This window comes from Micromys minutus (assembly GCF_963924665.1).
Source record: "Micromys minutus genome assembly, chromosome: 29".
NCBI classification, from domain to species: domain Eukaryota; kingdom Metazoa; phylum Chordata; class Mammalia; order Rodentia; family Muridae; genus Micromys; species Micromys minutus.
Window position 1 is genome coordinate 9,852,211 of NC_137964.1, and position 21,756 is coordinate 9,873,966.

Genomic DNA, 21,756 nt, shown 5'->3' on the forward strand with positions numbered 1-21,756 from the left:
CTTATCTTAAAAGAAAGGCTTCACTGGGTGATCCATCTTCTGACAGTAAAGTCTACCTCGATCTTCATGCAGTAGAGTCAAGATCCTTAAACAAAAGTGTCACAAGAACACACAAAGGCTGCTTTTTTTTTTTTTTTAATGACATACTAAAAGCTGACCCTTCACAAAACTTGTATCAAGGCAATTTGGAGGAAGACTTTGGTGTAATGTAGAACACACAGACTTTCTGATTCTTTTTCAGTGCTGAAGCTTGGTATTTGAGCATCTTCTGGAGAGTATATTCCAGAGCAGTGGTTCTCAACCCATGGGTCACGACCCCTGTGGGGTCACGACCCCTGTGGGGTCACGTATCAGATATCCTACACATCAGGTATTGACATTATGGTTCATAACACTAGCAAAATTACAAATAATTTCATATTTGGGAGTCACTGCAACGTTTGGAACTATATTAGAAGGCCATAGTTTTAGGAAGGTTGAGACCAATGGCTTAGAGGGAAGGTCTCCGGTCTCTTGAGATTATTCATCATAACAGTAAGATGGTTCACAAGGCTTATAGTTAAAATTCCACCATGAATCAGAACAGTGATACACAGCTATAGTGCTAGCATATTGGAGGCTAGGGTTGACGGTGGCTGCACATTGGATTTCAAGATCGTGTGTGTGTGTGTGTGTGTGTGTGTGTGTGTGTGTGTGTGTGTGTGTGCATAAAAACCACTGGTAATTCAAACCTCACAAGCAACTACCATCAATTAATCACTAAGATCAATCAGAGGCAACTAAGAACTGAAGGAACTACATAAAAAGTTCTCATTAGAGTATTAGTTTACTCTAGGAATCAAAATTTTACCTGAAGAATGATATGTACCATATGAGCCTTCAGACAGTAACCTCTAGGAACCTCTTAAACAATAGTTAGAACAAAACAAAAGATTTTGCTGCTGTTTTTAAAGGGTTGTTTTCCTCCTTTACCTTCGATTGTAGCCCAGATGTTCCCAGCTGCCTGGACTTCTGCACTGCCTTCTGGTTATGATACCTACTGAGAGGTTTATTTCCATGTTGAATCACTTTGATCCTGTCAACTTTTCTAGGGTGACCTGAGGTTTTAATTAAATGTACTTTCTCCATTCATAAGTTTATTTACCTCTATAATTTTGTTTGGTTTTTTCCTTACTACATTCACATCTGTCACTGGACCACATTATACACGATGGAAAGTCCTGACCAATGTCTCCCACCAAGAATATGGCCTCCCAGCTGGCTAGGGTCCTCTTAATGCTATGACAGGACACATTTAGTATTCCAATCTTCACATCCCTGCTGGTACTTGTCTCCCCAGGGGAAGGACAGGAAGAACAGTTTTGGTTCCATCTCAAAATCTGTGCATTAAAATCCTAACCACAAGCACTCCAAATGCAAACTTAACTTGCAAATGAACCATTGTCACCCACTAATACTAGTCATCCTAAAGTAGGCTCCTAATCCAGTATGACTAGTGCTCACATCAAGAGAATACTAAAGAGAAAACCACACACAGGAAGAGTGGCAGAAATCTACAGGTTGATCCCATGAGCCAGGGACTGATGGGGGTTGCCTGGGAGCTACAGAAGCTAGGAGAAGAATTCAGGGAGAAGTCTGTCTTACTCCTCAGAAGGAACCAATCCTTATACCTTGCTCTCAGACTTCCAGCCTACAGAGGTAGGGATCCATCCATTGCTGTTGTTGAAGTCAACCAGGCTCCAGAGTTTTTAGTTTAGGAATCTCCACCAGAAGAACACAACAGCTACCTCTGTTGAATAACTCAATGATGTTTGTAGAAAATACACATAGCATCCAGCTTTCTCTGGTGTCCAAAGTGGAAGGATAGGCAAGGTGGGCCCAGCAGAGTCTGTGGCTGGATAGTTAAAGATATCCAGAAAAAGAATTCATTCTAAAGAAGGTCACCTGTGTTTGAACTCTGGGTCGTTGGGAGGACCCAGGTTGTCTGGTTTTATGGTTGCTGGAAGAGGAGACCAGAAGAGAAAGCAATGAAACAAAAGCATTTCCTAAGGACTTTCATGAGGGCACTGTTCAACAGCACACAGAACAGGGAAGCTGGGTTCTGGGTGTGGGCTACGGCAGAGGGCACTTTCCCTTCTTGGGGATTTGTGGGTGAATTCTGAGGGCACGTTGGAACAGCCTGGAGCTGGATTAGACAAAGGGGCTGGTGTAACACTCAGTCTGCCTCAGTGTGTTTGGGGTATTTTTGTGCATCACGATGGTGAACAGTGATAGGTAAGACCATAAAGTCCCACCTGGACCATTAAAAACAAGACAGAAAGAAACACCGGTGCCTGCCACCACGTACCCAACAAATCCAAGGTCCACATGCCCTACCCCCACCACGATTCCTGGAGCATAAAGACCTTGTGACTTACTATGCTTGAGAATTGTAGGAGTTGCAGTTTCTGGAAGTGGGAGCACAGCCATAAAGGGAGGCTGTAGTGAAAGTCATTGCTTCCACTTGTGAATAATAGAGACCCGAACACTGGGGGATGGTCATGTTAGGTGTCGACTGTGGGCCATTGGCCAGGTAACTCAGGTGTTCTGGCTTTGGTTTTTGGTATTAGGAGAATGTGATCTCTCCCGTGGCCTGGCAAGGCCACCATGGAGTTGATAGGGAATCTTTATGTGGGGAAACCTTCTTTAATGAAGCCTTCTGTTTCCATGGGATATCGAGGAGTCTGCTATCCACGGAAGTTTGAGCACACTGATTTATAGGCTGTATCATCAAATAACTTTTTATTTTAGTGTAAAAATGCTTTTGTGTCTTCCTACACTACTCCCAAGAAGTAGTTTTTTTCCCATGTAAACAATAGTCATAGAAAAAGATAGAGCCAAAATAGTTGCCTTGAGGGGCATTCACAAATGCCTTGAAAAATGAAGCGAAAGCCGGTGCGCACACACATACACACACACACACATAAATACACACACATACACACACCTGCACACACATATACACATACACACATGCATATACACACACATGCATACACATACACACATGCACACACATATACACATACACACACATGCATATATACACACATGCATACACATACACACATACATACACACATACACATACATAAATACACATACATACACACACACACATGCATACACAAATATACACGCATACACACGCACACAGATGAAGAGTAGAAAAAAGCCTTTGGGGGCAGTGAGAAGTGGGGACATAAAAACTCCAGCCTGAAATTAACATGTTTTCACAGAATATGGCACAGAGAGTGTCCCATCTCCTTGGTGGTGATGGCACAATTGGGGAAACTTAATTTTAAATTGTCTGCCAATCTCTGGGTGGCATGCCCAAGAAGAACCATTTTTACATCTATGAAGCCACTGGAAGCCCATACTTGTGGTAAAATAATAACAAAACCCTAATTATGGAACATAACCTCTGCTCATGTTAAATATATAGCAAATGAGACAGATTTAAAAATTTTGATAAAAGAATCTGATTGCCCCCCCCCAAAGGAAGACAGACCTCCTGGGTGTCCACTATGTCTCCTTCTCTCACTGAGGGGTCAAGTTTCCAACATTAATGATGCTCTGAGATGAGGGATTTCCTCCCATAGCTCTTTTCACTTCACTTTCTTTAACCAACAACCCATGAATGTTTATGAGCCTGACAGTTAACAAAGCACTTTATGTGCCAAAGCCCTTTGCTGGCAGAACAGTGGCTGGGAGCTGGCTTAAACCAGAAAGTCACTCTGCATATTGACTTCTGAATCTGCCTTTCCCTTTAGGGTTCCACATTTATGGGGGTGAGAGTCATGGTTGGCTTTCACCTTTATTCCTCTCCTGTTCCAGGTTGGAGCTGTTTTTCTTACTTGAGAAAACCAAGACTATTCATTTAGTTAATTCCACATTTGTCTTTTAATAAGACTTGACTAGCTTATGTCTACCTGAGTCCTCCTCAGTAAATTCTGTATGGGCATCATCCTTAGAAGTCACCCCAAACTTAGGCAAGTCTTTCCAATTCTATTATGTCCTTTAGTTTCTTTGATCACATTTATTCATTGTGTATGTGCATGTGTAGGTAGGTGCACATGTAGAGACAACTTTTGGGAATTAGATCTCTCCTTTCCCCATGTGGGACTCAGCACCTTTATAGGCTGAACCATCTTGCCAACCTTCTCATACTTTTGAAATGTCCGCCCTGATACTCTGGGAGAATAGATGTCTTGGATCCCTGTGAAACCTCCCTTCCTTTGTTATCCCAGAGAGCTTCTCCCTTGCATTTGCTACATGTGGCTATGGAAAGCTTGGGATGTGCTGAACACACATCCAACTGTGAAGTCTTGGAATTAGAAAAGAAAGTATCTTATTGATACTTCTGTGTAGTTGTTTGGTGAAGTTATAACTTTTATTTCACATTGTCTTTTCTTTTTCTTTTTTCTTTTTCAGAGACAAAAATAAGCAGGCCTTGAACTCCTAATTCTTGAATGTCATCTTGAATCACAGAGGTGTGCCACCCTAACTAGCCTTTTTAAAAAATGTGTGTGCTAGAATTTTTTCAGTAACATGAGTAGCTCTACTTGAACTCACATGGGTAGTGCTGACACAGTGCCTTAAACTCTGAATCCCAGGTCTTCATCAGAGATTCTATCCCACTCCCAAATGAATTCCACATCCCCTGGTTTACGTTATTTTCACAGTGGGAATTAGCATTACCCATGGTACTGGTACCCTTTGAAGATTTCTATCTGAAAAATAAAAAAATTCTCAGCTCACAAAGAGTGATTGGTACCACTCACGGGAAGCTTGCTGGTCCCAGAATTATTCCACTGGAATATAGAAAATGTTTTCCTGGTTCTCTGAGGACTTGAAAAAAGGCAGAGTAGGGTTGGAGTATTCCCAAATATTCTCGCTTGCCTTGGAGAGCACACTTGGCTTCCTGGATAATTGTACCCAGGGAGACACTTCCACATGAAGTGGAATGGAATTCAAGGGAACATGTAAAGGTACTCTGAGAATGCAGTTAATAAAAATGGATGGTGAGACAGGGTGTGTTTCCCTGAAGGGAGTTCACAACCAATAAAGGGAGTTCACAACTAATATCAACTTAGCCCAAGGGAGCAATGGGATTGGATACCGTTTAAAGTGCTTAGATCAATGGCTCAGTGGCTCAATTTATCTCTCAAATGTGGTCCACTGTTATTTTATACTACTGATATTTTGGTAGAGAAATGAATGTAAACACACTCTCTCTCTCTCTCTCTCTCTCTCTCTCTCTCTCTCTCTCTCTCTCTGTGTGTGTGTGTGTGTGTGTGTGTGTGTGTGTCTCATTCTTCTCCTCCATCCTCAAGTTGTAGCCCTGGGATTCATTATGTAAAGAAAATACACTGAGTTTAAAGAGACTTAGATGGGGACCGGAAGTAGGAAGCACAGAAGCCTGAAAATAATTAGGGCCACTTAGCAAGCCCCAAACTCCAGCTGGGGCCGATCAGCCTTTGTTTTGCTTGCTGTGTCCGGAACACTTTTGGGGACCATTGTTTGATTTGTTTTATTTTGCCCCATAGGTGTTATAATATCTCCAGGATTAACTCTCCCCATGGACTTATTAGAATCAACACCCAGTCTTTCCAGAATGCAAATGCTTCTGAGTGTTAAAGAGCTTTTTGCTAATTTACACATTAGTGCGGATTTGGATTTATTCTACCAAATTGCCTTTCTGCCTCTAACTTAAGGGCTTCAGCAATCCCCTTTCAAAATAAAGGCTTGGAAGGCTGCCTAGATGCCGCTGCTGCTCGCTTACTCCACCAGGCTAATTTTTTAGGGACTAAACCAATCTGTGTCAGCCCTCGGGAGGCATTTTATTTGGAAGACGAAAAGTTCAGAATTTGCTTTACACAGAGGCACCTCTCAGCTTTCCACCAGGAGTAGAGTAAAATGGTGTGTATGACTACACCCACTAAGCTTCTGTGCTGCGGCTCTTGTGGCCCATCTCTGGAGAATCTGTGGTCAGTAGTGTCTGTGGGAGAGAGCTCTGTTTTTTCAGTGGGATGACCATTCTGCTAACTCGATCCTGGGGGTGTGGGGACCAGTAAAACCCTCCATCCTGTAAACAGCCCTAAATAAACTCATGGAGTTACCCCTCCTCCCATAAACACACACTTAAAAAAAAAAAAAAAAAAGCAAACCAGCCAAACAAACCACATACACAACAATTAGAACTATTTGGGAAGAGGAATATCAGCAGGGGTGGATGTTGGCATTTAGTCTAGGCTCCGCCCCACAGTTACCTGGTAACAGCCAGGTATGCCAGGCTCACTATAAAAGGGGCTACTTGCCCCCTCCTCTCTCTCTTGCTCTCCTGTTCTTGCTCCTTTATCCTGCTCCCCCTCCTCTCCATTCCCTCTCCCTCCTACCCCCGCTGTGTGCTCAAGGCCCACCTCTAGTCCTCTCCCCCCCTTTCTCTGCCTTTCCCTGTCTCTACCCCCTCAACTCTCCTCCCCATGCCCTGAATAAACTCTACTCTTTACTATACCTTTGTGTGCCTGGTCCAGGGGTACCTCAACATGGGCCTGCAGAGGCACCCCTTCTCCTGCAACTGACTGCACTTCCACCAAACATGTTCCTTCTCTCTTTATATTTTTATAAAACACAATGGTGGAGGAGGGCAATGAAGAGTAATGGGAGTAAATATGAAAACGTGGTAATAAAAGCCGTTTGTCTTAGTTAGGGTTACTATTGCTGTGATGAATGCCATGGCCAAAGGTAACTTGGGGAGGAAAGGATTTGTTTTGCTTCCTGAATCACAATCTATGGAAGGAAACCAAGGCAGACACTAATCCTATGGAGAAACCTGAAGACAGAGGCTGACACAGAGGCCACGGAGGATTGGTTACTGCTCAGTAAGCATGCTCAGCCAGCTTATAGAACCCAGGACAACCAGGCCATGGGTGGCCCCACCCACAATGGGCTGGCCCCTCCCCCACAACCACTAATATCAAAATGCCCTATAGGCTTGCTTACAGCCCCATCAATACACACACACACACACACACACACACACACACACACATATATATTAAGAGTCACTTATTTATTTTGTATAGATAAGTACACTGTAGCTGTCTTCAGACACACCAGAAGAGGGCATTGGATCCCATTACAGGTGGCTGTGAGCCATCATGTGGTTGCTGGGATTTGAACTCAGGACCTCTGGAAGAGCAGTCAGTACTCTTAACCTTTGAGCCATCTCTCCAGCCCCAGTCTATCTTGTGAGAGCTTTTTTATTTTTTTTCAATTGAGTTTCCTTTCTCTTAGATGGTTTTAGATTGTGTCAAACTGACATAAAAATCATTATTCTATGTGATAATTATGTATGCTAGTAGAGCGGGGTCTTTCATTTGAAAACTAGAAAGATTGCTGCTCAGAGGAGGGAGAGAGAGTAGAACAGCAATTATGGTCTCCTGGTCTGGACTATGGTGAAGAAAAAGCTCCCTTTGCCTCAGGCAATTTGGGTGAGGTGAGAAATAACTCACAGTAGATTAGCAGTTCTGCCCACTCAGTGTGAACCACTGTGAAAATACTGAGGGTCAGGACATTGAACAAAGATATGTAGCAGTGGAGGATAGGGAATTGGGGGTAGCCACTAGAAAGTCCCAGATGCCAGGGAGCTAGACATTCCCAGGACCCAACAGGGATGATTTTAGCCGAAATATCCAACAAAGCGGAGGGAGAACATGTAGAGATCATTTCCAGTAGATAGGAAAGAACCCCCCCCCCCAGTTGAGGGATGGGGACACCAACCCATCTCAAAAAAATTAAGCCAGAATTGTTCCTATCTAAAGGAAATGCAGGGACAAAGAGTGGAGCAGAGACTGAAGGAAAGACCATCCAGAGACTGCCCCACATAAAGACCCATCCCATCTGCAGACACCAACCCCAGACACTACTGCTGATGCCAAGAAGCACTTGCTAACAAGATCCTGGTGTAGCTGTCCCCTGAGAGGCTCTGTCAGAGCCTGACCAATACAGATGCAGGTGTTCAAGCCAACCATCAGACTGAGGGCAGGGACCCCAATGATGGAGTTAGGGGGAGTACTGAAGGAGCTGAAGGGGACTGTAACCCCATGGGAAGAACAACAATATCAACTAACCAGACCATCCTGAGCTTCCATCAACCAAAGAGTACACATGGAGGGACCCGTGGCTCCAGCTAGATATGTAGCAGAGGATGGCCTTATCTAGCATCAGTGAGAGGGGAAGCTCTTGGTCCTGTGGAGGTTTGATACCCCATTGTAATGGGATTCTAGAGCAGCAGGAAGTGAATGGATGGGTGTATGTGGGGGGCAGGGGTGGGAGTACCCTCATAGAGGCAAAGGAGACAGGGAATTGGATGGGGAGTTTTTGGATTGAAAATCAGGAAGGGGGACAACATTTAAAATGTAAATAAATAAAATACCAATAAAAATTGTTTTAATGATGCCTAATTCAAAAGCCAGAGAAAATATTGTTCGACAGTCGCCCAAATGTTCTTAATCATTGGTCCAGCTTTCTAACCCAGAAGATGAACAGTGAAGAAACTCGAAACTCCAGCAAACCGTTTCTCCAATCTTCTTGGGTAACTTATTCATAACGTTTGTAAGTTCTACACTGAGGACCCCAACAACAGATCAGTAACTCTCGAGAGGTTCCAAGCAGAGCATGTATTCAGTACATTTCTGTAAGCTGACTCTAATATATAGCAAAGTCACTGAGAATATATTCCCCACTTTATTGTAAGCCTGCATATGTCTTCTCAGAGATATTCCATCTTTTCCAGTTGCTGTTTGCAGCCTGTCTTTGGGTTTAGGCAGGTGCTGCACAAGTCTTGGGTGTGGAGAATTTATTACAGTCGGTGCTGCTATTTAGTCAAAGACAGAGGAAAACTGTACAATCAGCAAGAAATAGAAACCAAACAAGAATGAAAGCCTTTTGCTCTTCAGATAGGTCTGCCAAGAAGGCTCGGTGGGCAAAGATGCCTGTTGCCAAGCCTCATAATGTGAGTCTGTCTCGGTACCATGTGGTACGAGAGAACTGACTCCTATTAGTTGTCTTCTGACTTCTGTAAGCACGTGGGACAAGAACCCCACTCAACCAATCACCACACACACACACACACACACACACGGGGGGAGGGAGAAATACATAAATAATTTTTATGTAACAAAATCTTTGAAAATTTGAATTTTCTGATATGTTTGGGATTCTTTTTAATAATTCAGAGGAAAAGTATGCTTGGCAGCTGGGCTGAGTTCAAGGGAAAACATACCTAGTACAGAGGCCCTATGAGGCTTGTGGCTGCCTATCTTTGATCACGCAGTACAAGTGGGCTGTGTTCCTGAAACAGATGTTATATTGTTTCACACAGCTGTGGCTCAGTGCATATTCGTTACGGCAATAGTCTCAAAATCTGCAGGCAACAGGCAGAAGAGTCAGAATGCTCTAGAACAGCTGATCATGATTTGATCATAGAGTATAATATCAGGTATGACATTTTGTCCTTGAAGATGGTGGCCTTTTAGAGAAACAGAGTTGGTCCCTGCCTAGGACTCCTGGGTCATCCTGTAGGCACAGAAACATTCCATGAGTACCTCTACTTTACCTGGTAGCCAGAGCAACCCTGCTTCCCCTGCTGAGGAGATGTGTTTCACTCTTCCTCAGTGATTTGGCCATTTGACCACGCACATATCATCTGAATTCCCGGATTAGAGAGTCTGGGCAGGGACTAATGTGCTTAAAGTATGGGAAATGAGAAGAAAGACTGAACAGGAGACAGGAGATCCTCACAGGGCAACAAAACCCAAGGCTTCCCCCTGCTTCTTCCTGCCTACTTCTGGGTCTGCTTCTCTTGTTTGTACTTAAGACACAATATCCTTTGCCAAATCTCTAGCTTCCTGTTTCATCACCAAGCAAGAGAATAAGCCCGAACGCTTCCTTGCCATCTCTCATTGAATTCCAGGAAATTCCCTAGACAGAGGAGACCTCCAGAGTACAGAAAATCATCGCTGAAGACCTGTCCCTCTCTGTCTAATCTTCCTCCAATAGCATTGGAGGGAAAAAAATGAGAAGTTCTGATAGAAGAGCAGTTTGTGAGATCTTTCCCCTTCATCTTCTGCTTCTTACAGTCTCTAATGAAATCCCTTAGACGCTCTGTGGAGGGAGGAAACTTCTTTCTTACTTCAGAGGAGCCAAAGAATGCAACGCTGTCAGGAGAGGAGGCAGGGTAGCTTGTTGCCCAAGTCCTGGGTTAGAGAATAAATAGGTCAAGCATCCGGAAGTTCTAGACATTTAAGCTGAGCCTTGCCAATGAGGTACAGTGAGGCAGAGGGAAGATGAGGAGTGTCAGGTCAAAGGTGTAAAACTGATGGAAATAGGAGGAGGTTGAGTAAATAGTGTTGTGGTCTAAGAGATGTCCCACAAACCATACAAACACTAATACCGGCCAGACAGGGATAGCTTATTGAGTGCACACCCTAAGTCTGATTGATTGGGGCCTCAGATCAGAATTTGAAGGCTCAGCTAGGACCCTGGACATTTCTCAGGGCCGGCTTACAAAGGCTAAAGCAGCAAAAAAATCACAGTGAACCCATGCACCGGTGCAGGAAGGGCTGCCTGGTAGCTGGCTCTGACTCAAGTCATTTTAGACGTAACAGTTCATGTCGACCTTTGATCTGATGGGTCCTCTGTAAGGCTTTGTGGAACCTCATAACAGGATATGCGATCAGCATGACCTTGCTGAATCAAGTTATTTTCCATGCTAATAACTGGTCAGTATATTAAGACAACAATGTGAAATAGCTGGCAGGCATGGAACAAAATGGTTACAGCCATCGAAGGTGGGTGGTGAGGAGAAGGCCCAAAATACCTAAGGATCCAAATCAGTGTGGTCTGAGTCAATCTGATTTTCCACCAAAGGCAATGTAATGACATGGAAGGATGTTTTTTTTTCATAGAAAAGACACAGGATCAGATCCTATATATATAACCCAGGCGGGCATCAAAATCACTGTGGACTCCTCAGTGTTCTTCCTCATCTTCCAAGTGCTAGAGGGATTTGTGCATGCCATGTGCTGTAAGACTACTTTAATGAGCCGCAACGCCAAGGTAGCAGGCGCCTGGGCCAAGGCCGTGTCAGTAAGGTCACCAAAGGATGGAATTAACAGAAGATGAGGTTTTAGAAATGAGCATGAGATGGGTTTAGTAACACACGTTTAAGGGGTGCCCCCCCAGTTTGGGGGTTGAATGATGAGTTGGCTGAAGGCAACTTTAGCTGAATCAGGAGAAGACTCGAGCTGAGGTCATCACATCGTGTTCTTAGGGATGCCAGCAAAGCAGATGGAAGTGCAGGGCTCAGGAGCACGAGTGCAGATGCGGGTTCTAGAAGGTACTCCACACTCTACCTGTCTTCTCTGCCTGGCACACTGCTCCCCATTTCACCCGGCCCTACCCACTCCATCCTCATGAGCCGGTCAACAGAACGTCAGTCCAAACCTACTCATGAGTCACTGTCCTGACTCTGAGCCAGAGTTGCTCTTCCAAGTCAAGGATACGGGGCCAGGCCAGAGTGGCATCTTCACATTCTCAGCTGGAACTCCCTTGGCTTTGGCTTCTGTGATTCAAACATTCACAAGGTCAGGAAGGCTAGGGAGATGGCTCAGTACATAAAGTGCTTGCTGGGTGATCATGAGGACCTAGTTTGGATCCCAGACATGGCAACAGGTCCCTGTAATCCCAGTGCTGGGAGGCAGAAACTGAAAGATCTCTCAGGGTTGCAACTACCAGCCTAGCTAGATCAGTGAACACCAGGTTCACTGAGAGACCCTGTCTCTAAAAGTATAGAGGAGATCTGTAACTGCTTGTGTTCTAATGCTAATGGGGCTCCCCAAATTAGTTTGCACGAGAGGGGTCTACACATAGCTTCTGGGAACCTGTCGCCAATTAGTTCTGGTAAATAAAGATGCCAGCAGCCAATAGCTGGGGAGAAGAGAAGGACAGGGTTTTAGGTTTCCTGGACTTGGGATTGTAAGGAAGAGAAGGAAGAGAGAGATGCTATGCTGAGTGTGGACAGGAGAGAGGAGCAGGGCGGCCATGTGAGGGGGCCCAGAGGGCTGCTCAACTGGGTCAAGAGCAGTCAAGATAGAACATAAAAATTAGTAAGCAGTGACTCAAAATTATCAGTGGGAAATTGATTCTAGCACCATGGAGGCTAGGCAATTGCCCAGGTATTGTGCTGCTTAAGGAATAAGTGGTGTGTGTGTGTGTGTGTGTGTGTGTGTATGCGTGTGTATGTGTCTCTGTGTGTATGTGTGTCTCTCTGTGTGTGTGTCTGTGTGTGTGCTTGTGTGTGTGTGTCTATGTGTGTATTTGTGTGTGTATGTGTGTGTGTATGTGTGTGTGTGTGTGTGTGTGTGTGTGTGTGTGTGTGTGTGTGTGTCTTTTATTTAGGAGCATAAACCACTGAGATGGAAAGCAACCCCATGCCAGAATTTATTCACTAAAAATTATTTCAACAGAGATCCACTCAGAAAGATACCCTATATTGATCTGTGGCCTCTCTGTACACATATACCTGTACATACACACACACACACACACACACACACACACACACACACACACATACACACACACACACCACAAAGCACAAACCTTGGACTTTCTTTTGTTTCTGTCAACATGGTCTGGACTGTCAGCCATTTTACAGCCTATAACAGCCCACGTAATGTACTTCCCAGAGACTTGAACATGACTTGTCTGATGTCCCTTCAGGACTCACACATTGGTGAGCAGCAGATACCTTTGTCCCATCTGGAAAAGCAGGGCACACATGGCACATGATATCTCTAGGCTGTCACCTGTACTGAAGCATTTGCTTGGCAGAAGTGTTTAAGGCCAGTTTCTCATTTATTCACCGGCCACCGTGCTTCAATGACATAAAGAGTGTTGAAAACTAGAAACAGAAGGTCTTAACTTTAGACATGTTCTACTGAAAGTATATTGAAGTCTGAATAAGAACAGGCCTGGGAAAAATGCTCTTCAATATACAAAAAAAGTGATTTGTATATTGAAGACTTGGCCTCCAGGATGTGGTGCCCAGGAGGTGGCTGAACACTTTAAAATGTAAGGCCTCATGGGGTGGGGGTGGGGAGACTAATAGTCATTTTGGGAGGGTGTGCCCTGGAAGGGAATGTTAGGACCCCAGGCTCTGCCTTTCCACCTCTCTTTTGTCTATAAGGCAAAGATTCATGTAGTCCAGCGGACTAACACACCTTAAGCAAGCCTTCCTTCTTTCTGAAGTTGGTGGTTGTGGGATGGTAACAGGATTCTGACTAGTACAAGTGGTAAAGGCTGAACACCGTGACCTCCATCCTCTCCACTGAGAACAGCACTGCTTAGGAAGGAATAAGGAGCCCTTTGTTGACAGGCAGCCATGGTTACATCCAGAAACACAAGTCAGTGACCATCAAGCCATGCCTTACAGATCAGTGAATTCTATACATCAGACCCACATACCCTGCAGGACAGTGCGTTCTATACATCAGACACATTGCGGAGAACATAAGGAAATGGCAGTTATACACACAGGTGAGCTCACATGAGGCTTGCAATCACCCTGGCCAGGACTAAGATATTCTAAGGACATGTGTGTCTTCCTCCTTTGGGCCTCTCTTTAAACACTAGACTCATGTCCAAGCTCCAGAGACAGACCTGTGCAGGGCTGGGGGTAGGGGGCGGAACGGCTTTGGTCCTCTTCCTAATGCATTGACACACTGAATAAATCTCCCTTTTCTGCTTTTCACTATTATTTTTCCTTTTAATTGGCTTGTTGAGGATGGGTGGCCAAGCCTAACTTGTTAGGGCTTCCGGAACCTAGGCTCAGATCCTAACAGCCATAGGAACAAGCTGATGTAAATTACTGAAAGAGAAAAAAATGTTTCCTCTCTTGAAAAAAAAAATTAGGCAGTAGCAATCTTCTCTCTTAGAAAGGCCTTGAGCTTATGTGGGGCCAGAGAAACCAGAAATGAGCTTATTCATAAGAAGTTATCTTTGAAGTAGGAGAAACAGGCAAGGAACCTCTCAGGAACCAGATCTTCAAAGATCCACAGGCAGAACCACACTGAAAATGTTCATTTGCCAAAAGACTGCCTACCTGCCTGCTGCCTGCTGCCTGCTTACAGGTGGCAGTCTTGGCAAGATGCTCAGGACACATACTGGTGATAAACAGAGAAGAGAAAAATATTGGCATAAGTCACATAGATTCCCATGTCTGTCTGTGAATATAATTGTGTGTGTATGTATGTATGTATGTATGTATGTATGCATGCATGCATGTACACACACACACACACACACACACACACACACACACACACAAACACACAATTTCCTTTACTTGTATCAAGATTGAGAACCTGGCACGGCTTTCAATTAATTACAAGATCACACCTGCAATCCCCTACTCCAAAGGCTCAGGCAGAAAGCCATTCAGTGGTACAAAGCAAGAACCCATCTTAAGAAACAAGACTAGCTTTTATTTGTTTTGCTCAGGAGTCAAGAAATTTAAAACCTTTTATTTTTATATAATAACCCATAAAGTTACCGCTCCAATCCTGAATTAGCTAATTTAGAAAGAATTAATTATCTGCCTCAAGATAATGAAGAGCTTACTGTAAAAGTTAGGGAACATTTTCTTTCTTTCTCTCTTCTTTTTAAGCTATTAGGAGAGTGGTTAGGAGAGGTGCCAAGTGCCTCTTTAATAAATTACATTCCCTTAGGAGACAGAGAGGAGTGGATGCCACCATACAAAAGATAATGGCTTTCTCCTTTCTAACTTTCATTTTTTGTTTAAATAAAAAGAATGAAGGTGCAGTAAATGCTTTCTTTGGAGCCAGGAAAATTCCAAGAAGGAAACTGAGTGTAAAAGTTGACATTCTGTATCATTCATTCTTCTTACAAGAAGAAAGGAAGCATGGAGTCACTGTGAATATATTTAAAATACGCCATCTTAGTTGTCTCTCCCTTTTAATTTAGAAAGCATTAAGAAGTAAATTATACATTTCAGAAGCCCTTTTTGAAGTTCACAGCAAACTGAGAGGATGCTACAGTTCTTTCCCACGTGCTCCCAGAAGCACACTCAGCCCCCCTTACCACCGCTCTCTTCCAACTGAGTGACACATTTGTTTTGTATGATGAACCTTCATTAGCGCATCAAGGTCACCAAAGCTGGTCGTTCACATCTGGGTCCCTCTGACGATTCTGAGAAATGTGTGACACGTTCCACAACTGGACAATTATTCCCTGAAGATCTATGCCCTGCCTACCTGTCCTTGACTTCGCCTGACTCATTTTTTTTCTTAATTATTCTCCCAATTGGCCAAAATTTCTTGGCACTGGAAATGCATGGTCTTTTCAAGCTGGTTTCTCTTACCATATTATGCATTATCTTTGTCAAGAGGCATCAGAAAAATCCCACGCCCTTTGGGCCGGTGTGAGGGTGTGGGAGAGATCGCACACCGCAGCCTCTGGGACCCCACTATCTGTCTGTGCAAACTGCTCAGCACAAAACGCTTAGCTTTACTAAGTCTTGGTTTCTCATCTGCTAAATGAGGATCACAGCGGTTAGTTCCTATCCCATAAACTCGACTACGTTGCTGTGAGGATTAGGTTTTTCTAGAAAAGGAAGGGAACAATCCCACACAGAGTTATTGTAGGGATTAAATGCGCTGTAGGTGCGGAGAGGTGAGCATCTTGCTGGAACATCCAGTCCCCAGGACTTATGACATAGTTTTCATTGTAGTGTGCGAGCCAGTTTCCATTAGACTACCTGAGGTCTCCACTCATATTCTGAACCTTGCTCTAGGCATGATTTCTGCAAAGTGAATCAGCAGAGTGCTGGTTTCTTTGTAAACCAGACAACCAGCTGTCCCTCGGGGTCAGAAGGTGGGGCAGTTGGGTTCCTTCCATTTCTTCAGTGCTCCTGTAAGGTTAGGCTATTTCTACATTTACTTGTGAAGGCCAAGAAACCTCTTGACAAACTGCTGGACAACTCATCGCTATGGAATGACTGGTTTCCTTTAACTTCACTCCGATCTTTATTTTTGCAAGGGATCTCTTAAATCATCCCTGAAGATAATTTTCAGGGTTTCTCTTGTCCCCTGTCAGGAGAACGTATAATGTTCGACCTTCGCGTTAACTCAATATTTTTATTTATCAGAAGTCGAGAATCATAAGCAACTTCACAAAACCTTACAGATCGTTATTGAACAACTTTCTACATACAACACTGGTCAGGACTTACTAAAATCTACTTTCTGGCTTTTTTTCAGTGAAAAAAGCTTAATTAGTCAATCTGGAAATTATAACTCCAATTAAAAGATGAAAACTATAAGAAAGGCTAGCCACAGAGCTGTGGAGATGGTTCAGGAACCAAATTCAGATCCATGGCGTGTAAACAAGAGGTTCTGCCAGTATACACTTCCAATCCCAGCGCTGGGGAGTCAGAGAAAAGGGAGGATCCTCAGGACTTTTCTTGGGCCGTTAATCTAGCTGAACAGGTGAGTTCCAAGTTAGAAGAGAGACCCTGACTAAAAAATAGAGTGGAACACAGCTGAGGAAGACACTACCACCAACCTCTGGCCTCCAGACACATACACATGCATTTATGTGCACCTGCACACATGAACAGATGCACGAGAAAGGATGGTCAATAGTTCCTGGTGTCTTATATAACAGAAAATGCAGCAGCAACTGTATCTGGAGGCGTTGTTTATTGTGGGAGGCCAAAGGCAATACTTAGTTTCTCATGTATGTATCCCACAGTCTACCTATCACATTAGACTAACCTTTTGATGCTTTCACTTTTGATGCTTTCAGCAAAGTGCACATTTACAGTTTTATAAGTAATCAACAATAACATGTTTTGTTAGATTTTTTACACTATAATTTATAAGAAAAGGCCATCTCAATGTTAAATTTAAAAACCAAGAAACAGAAGAAGAGGAAGAGGGGAGGAGGAAAAGGAAGAGAAGAAAAAGAAGAAGAAGATGGTGATGAAGAAGAAGATGAAGAAGAAGAAGATGAAGAAGAAGAAGAAGAAGAAGAAGAAGAAGAAGAAGAAGAAGAAGAAGAAGAAGAAGAAGAAGAAGAAGAAGAAGAAGAAGAAGAAGAAGAAGAAGAAGAAGAGTAATAGAAAGATGAATGTGGAGCTGATTTCAGTGGTGGTGCCGTGAAGTTATAAGGAGTATGCTCTCTGAAGCATATTCTGCAAAAAAGTTACCCACCTTAGACTTCAGCCAAACTCCAGTTGACATTTGGTTTGGTAAACCATGAAGACTCTAGATGTTTCCAGAGCTGTTTCTACAAATTCCTTCTTTGATTTTTTTTCCAAAGTAATATTCTCCACATTTACAATACTCTGTAAAAAAATAATTTTAAAAGTTTTAAGTATAACTAAGCATCCCTACATGGTAATTTAGGTAAATAAAGTACTGTATATCAACAAAAATACATTTCAGAATTAGAATGGTTTTGAAAATTAACGCAAAATGGAAAAACTGGAGCTAGAGAGATGGCTTTAACGGTCTGTTGCTCAGTTCTCTTTATTACCCGGGTTCAGTTTCTAGCACCCACGTGGCCGCAATCAACCGTCTATAACTACAGTTCCAGGGAGTCCAGCCTCCTTCTTTTGGCCTTCATGAGTACTGCAGGAACATGGTGCCCAGATATACATGCAAGCAAGCACTCATATGTGTAGAGTTAAAAAAATAACCAAGTGTTTAAAATGTGATAAAAGCCCTAAATACTAAGAATGTTTTTAAACACTGATGCTTGATGAGATTAATACTAGTAAATCAGAAGATTTGCTTAATAAGATGGTACTGTATCAAGGTAAAATATAGTCCAACATTGGTACATTTTACAAAGCTGTTAAAGCAAAATTGAACCAGACCTGGCATAGGGCTACATCACCGTTTGGCTTTGAAGTTGAGACAGCTTGAGAGTGAATTTGAGGCCTGCCAGGGATCACAAAGTATGGGGCACTGAGTGAAACTCTCTCTCAAAATAAAACATTTGAAAAGAGATTATAGAAAGTTTAGAGATAGAGGGTATTCCCAGGCCCTGGGGTTCAGTCCTTGTACAGAAAAAGAGGAAATCTTAAGGTGATTTTTATGCATTTTAAAGGCTAGTTTAATGTTTAGTTGAAAGATACAAACATATAATATGATATTGAGCAGTGTTCTAAAATATTATTGTAATCAGGATAAATCAAGGCAATTAATTTATGTATTACCTGACATGTTAAAAATACTCTTGAAGCATTTTTCTTTGTTTAAAATATGTATTTATTAGCTCTGAGAATTGCATGAATTTATTCTTATCATGTCCATCCTCCTCCCCCTTCTCTTCCCAGACTGACCGGCCCATTCCGTACCCATACATCTTCTATTCTTGTTTAACAAATCAGAACATGGGGTCCCATTAGTGTGCGACAGTCCTGGGGCGTGATCTCTGATCAGTTTTCCATTGTGCTAAGTATTTGCTATGGCCACTGAGTTTCTCAGTGCACAGCTTTCTCAAACTTATTCCTTCTGACGAACTGACATTTTTGTTATCTCTTGACCAATTACAATGGAAGTAACAAAATGTGGCTCCTTCAGTTCTACACTGTTCTCTTAATCTTAGGATCTATGATTTCAGACCATGTGTTGGACTAAATTATAAAACTGTATTTATGAAGGCTAGGTATCCAAGCAAAATGATTAAAATAAATTAGCATACTTAACTAGAATCCTAAATTTGCCAAGTCCAAGAAAGGTCTTTTCAGCAATCTTGAGGATACCATTACTAATGGACAGTAACTACTTCTATAAGGGTCCCTACCACTCGGAATCTGTACTGTACCCACTGTTCCTTGGGAAGAACCTTGGATTTTTAAATTTTTATGTATTTCTTTTCTGGGTCTTTATCTGCTCCTTGGTTTTTGTAGTGCAAATACCATGTAAGTGATGTTTCTTCATCCCTGATGCTTTTAATCGATGCATCAGCATCAGGAAAAGTCATTAAATGTTCTCCTTCAGCCATTCTCCAAGGTTGTACTAATAATAATAGATGTATGTATGTATGTATGTATATATGTATGTATGTATGTTTGTATGTATATATGTATGTAAATAAGAGCCCAAGATCTACAACTTAGTCACACCAGGAAATCAGTTAATGAAGTACAAGAAATCAACATTGCAATTTTCTTACTAAGCCATAACTTTCATAAAAAGAGATTAGAATTTTTCTAAGATATTTAAATTATAAGAAAAATGTGCTAAAAATTAGGTGGTGCATTACCAAGTACCCAGCTCTACTGGAAAAGTAAACATAGGTAAGCATTTTATTTTGAAATATTCTGGAACATCTAAAATGTGTGCATTTTAATATACAACTGACAATTATGCAATGTCTCTGTATATTTTAGCATCCTCCCTTCAGTGAAAATGTAACCCACACTGTTTCCACTACCTCCAGTGAAGACTCTTACCCCTGAGCATGTGGTTTCTAATCCATGCACCTTTCCCTACCCCTGGAATATACCTGTCCTTCCTTCATAACTGGTATGAGGTCCATCCCCTTTGAACTCTTGGTTTTCCTAGGAACATAATTTTTTGCTCTTTTTTTTGTACATCACCCATACTAATCTTGCAAATTCTTTTGTTTTAAAACCCTGTGCTAGTATCTACCTAACCCTTTCTTCCTAAATAAATTTTTTTAATGATATGTTTATTTTCTACATGCTTGACCAATGCTTGGTGGATGAATGAACAGGTGTATGTATGTATGTATGTATGTATGTATGTATGTATGTGTGTGTGTATGGGGGGTGTATGGATGGATGAATGTATGGATGGAAGGAAAAATTAAGCATGTATAATAGGCACCAATATTCCAACCTTTCTTAATTTGTTCTTAGCTCTACTCCTTTGTAAATACTTTTGCCAAACATTATTTTTGTAATAATGAGATATAGAAAAGCACCCAAATGCTATTTTCTCATTGACAGCCTTATCAAGTAGTCAGAACAACAGAGATGCGTGTGTGAACACTAGGCACACACCACACATTTACAAACACTGGCTACCATGCTCTAAGTTACATGAGGCTACTGCACACTTTTTATGAATTGTCTTATGAGCAGCTTTTTCTCTCCAGTTATGATTAAAGACCCTACAAGGGAAGATCATGTCCTATACTTTCTTTAATCATTACATTGTTAATGTATTTTTAAATTGGTGATTAATTAATAAGCTGCAGATGAAATAATAATATCACCATAGAAACGTGGGGGTAAGAAAGCCCTCTGAAGTCAACTGTTGCTAAACTGACTATGATGGTTTGTATATGCTTGGCCCAGGGAGTCAGTGGCACTGTGAGAGGCCATGGAAGCCGTTGGTGAAGGTGCAGTTGTAGTTGACAGCCCAGGACTGAAGGGGTAATGCAAAGGATTTGAGGCTTGGCACCATGAAGAGAGCCTGTGAGAGGCTGTTGGTGAAGCTGTGTTGCAGTGTAAGACCCCATTGTACTGGAGATGCCAGTAACTGGGATGATCACCAAGAACAGCAGCAGCAGTGGAATGAATCAACCTGAGGTTAGAGTGCCGCAAAGGGCAGAGCTGGAGAAGTGAAGCCATCCCTTTGAAGGGGCCCAGAAGATCATGTGTATATCCCAGACATTGAAACAAGAAGCTGTAACATTGAAGTTGCCTTAGAGACCCCAAGATTTTCGAGATTCCAGAGCCATAAGATATCTGCTGAGGAAAGCTGCTAACAGGGAGTGGTACCATCACAGGAGAAAGAAGTTTGTTGCAGTCAACAGAAAGTTTAAAAAAAAAAAAAAAAAAAAAAAAAAAAAGGAGTTGGAGATCTGAAGACTATTTTTGATATCAGTCATGGAGACCCAGAGTTTGGAGTTTGCTCAGATGGTTTCCTGTCTTGTGTTGGGAATTACAGTATAGCCTCCATAGACTCATATGTTTCAACAAGCCTACGGGGGCCAGGGAGTGGAATATGACAGTTTGTATATGCTCGGCCCATGGAGTGGCACTATTAGAGGGTGTGGCCCTGTTGGAGTGGGTGTGGCCCCTGTTGGAGTGGGTGTGGCCCTGTTGGAGCGGGTGTGTCACTGTGTGCATGGGCTTTAAGACCTTCATCCAAGCTGCCAGGAAGTCAGTATTTCACTAGCAGCCTTCAGATGAAGATGTAGAACTCTCAGCTCCTCCTGCACCATGCCTGTCTGGATGCTGCCATGTTCCCGCCTTGATGATGATGGACTGAACCTCTGAACCTGTAATCCAGCCCCAATTAAATGTTGTCCTTATAAGACTTGTCTTGGTCATGGTGTCTGTTCACAGCAGTAAAGCACTAACTAAGGCACCGACTTCACTATCATTATCAGGTTTGTCTTTGAACAGAATGCTTCACAAATTTAGGTCCCACCTAGACCACTTACCACAAAACTGGAGGCTTCATAAATATCAGACTTTGGAATGCCTTCCTTTAATCCAGTGTAATGTGAGCCACATAACTTTGAGGGTGGTGTGCCTGTTCGTGTGTGTGTGTGTGTGTGTGTGTGTGTATTTCTCTCTAGAGCTGCCGCAACCCCTGTTAAGGATGTTTTACACAAGGCAAGGGAAATTATGGACAAGGAGTA

The 21,756-nt window shown here is 42.7% G+C and overlaps 1 protein-coding gene across 1 annotated transcript in view; it reads right to left on the reverse strand.

Moving 5' to 3' along the window:
• Window positions 1-21,756, reverse strand: part of STARD13 (StAR related lipid transfer domain containing 13) — a gene marked incomplete at its 5' end in the record, with an annotated part of 340,009 nt that overhangs the window by 289,997 nt on the left and 28,256 nt on the right. The window contains one exon of the mRNA XM_080940965.1: window positions 17,340-17,473. Within this exon, the coding sequence (XP_080797091.1) occupies window positions 17,340-17,369 (30 nt within the window). The remainder of the gene's footprint in view (window positions 1-17,339; window positions 17,474-21,756) is intronic.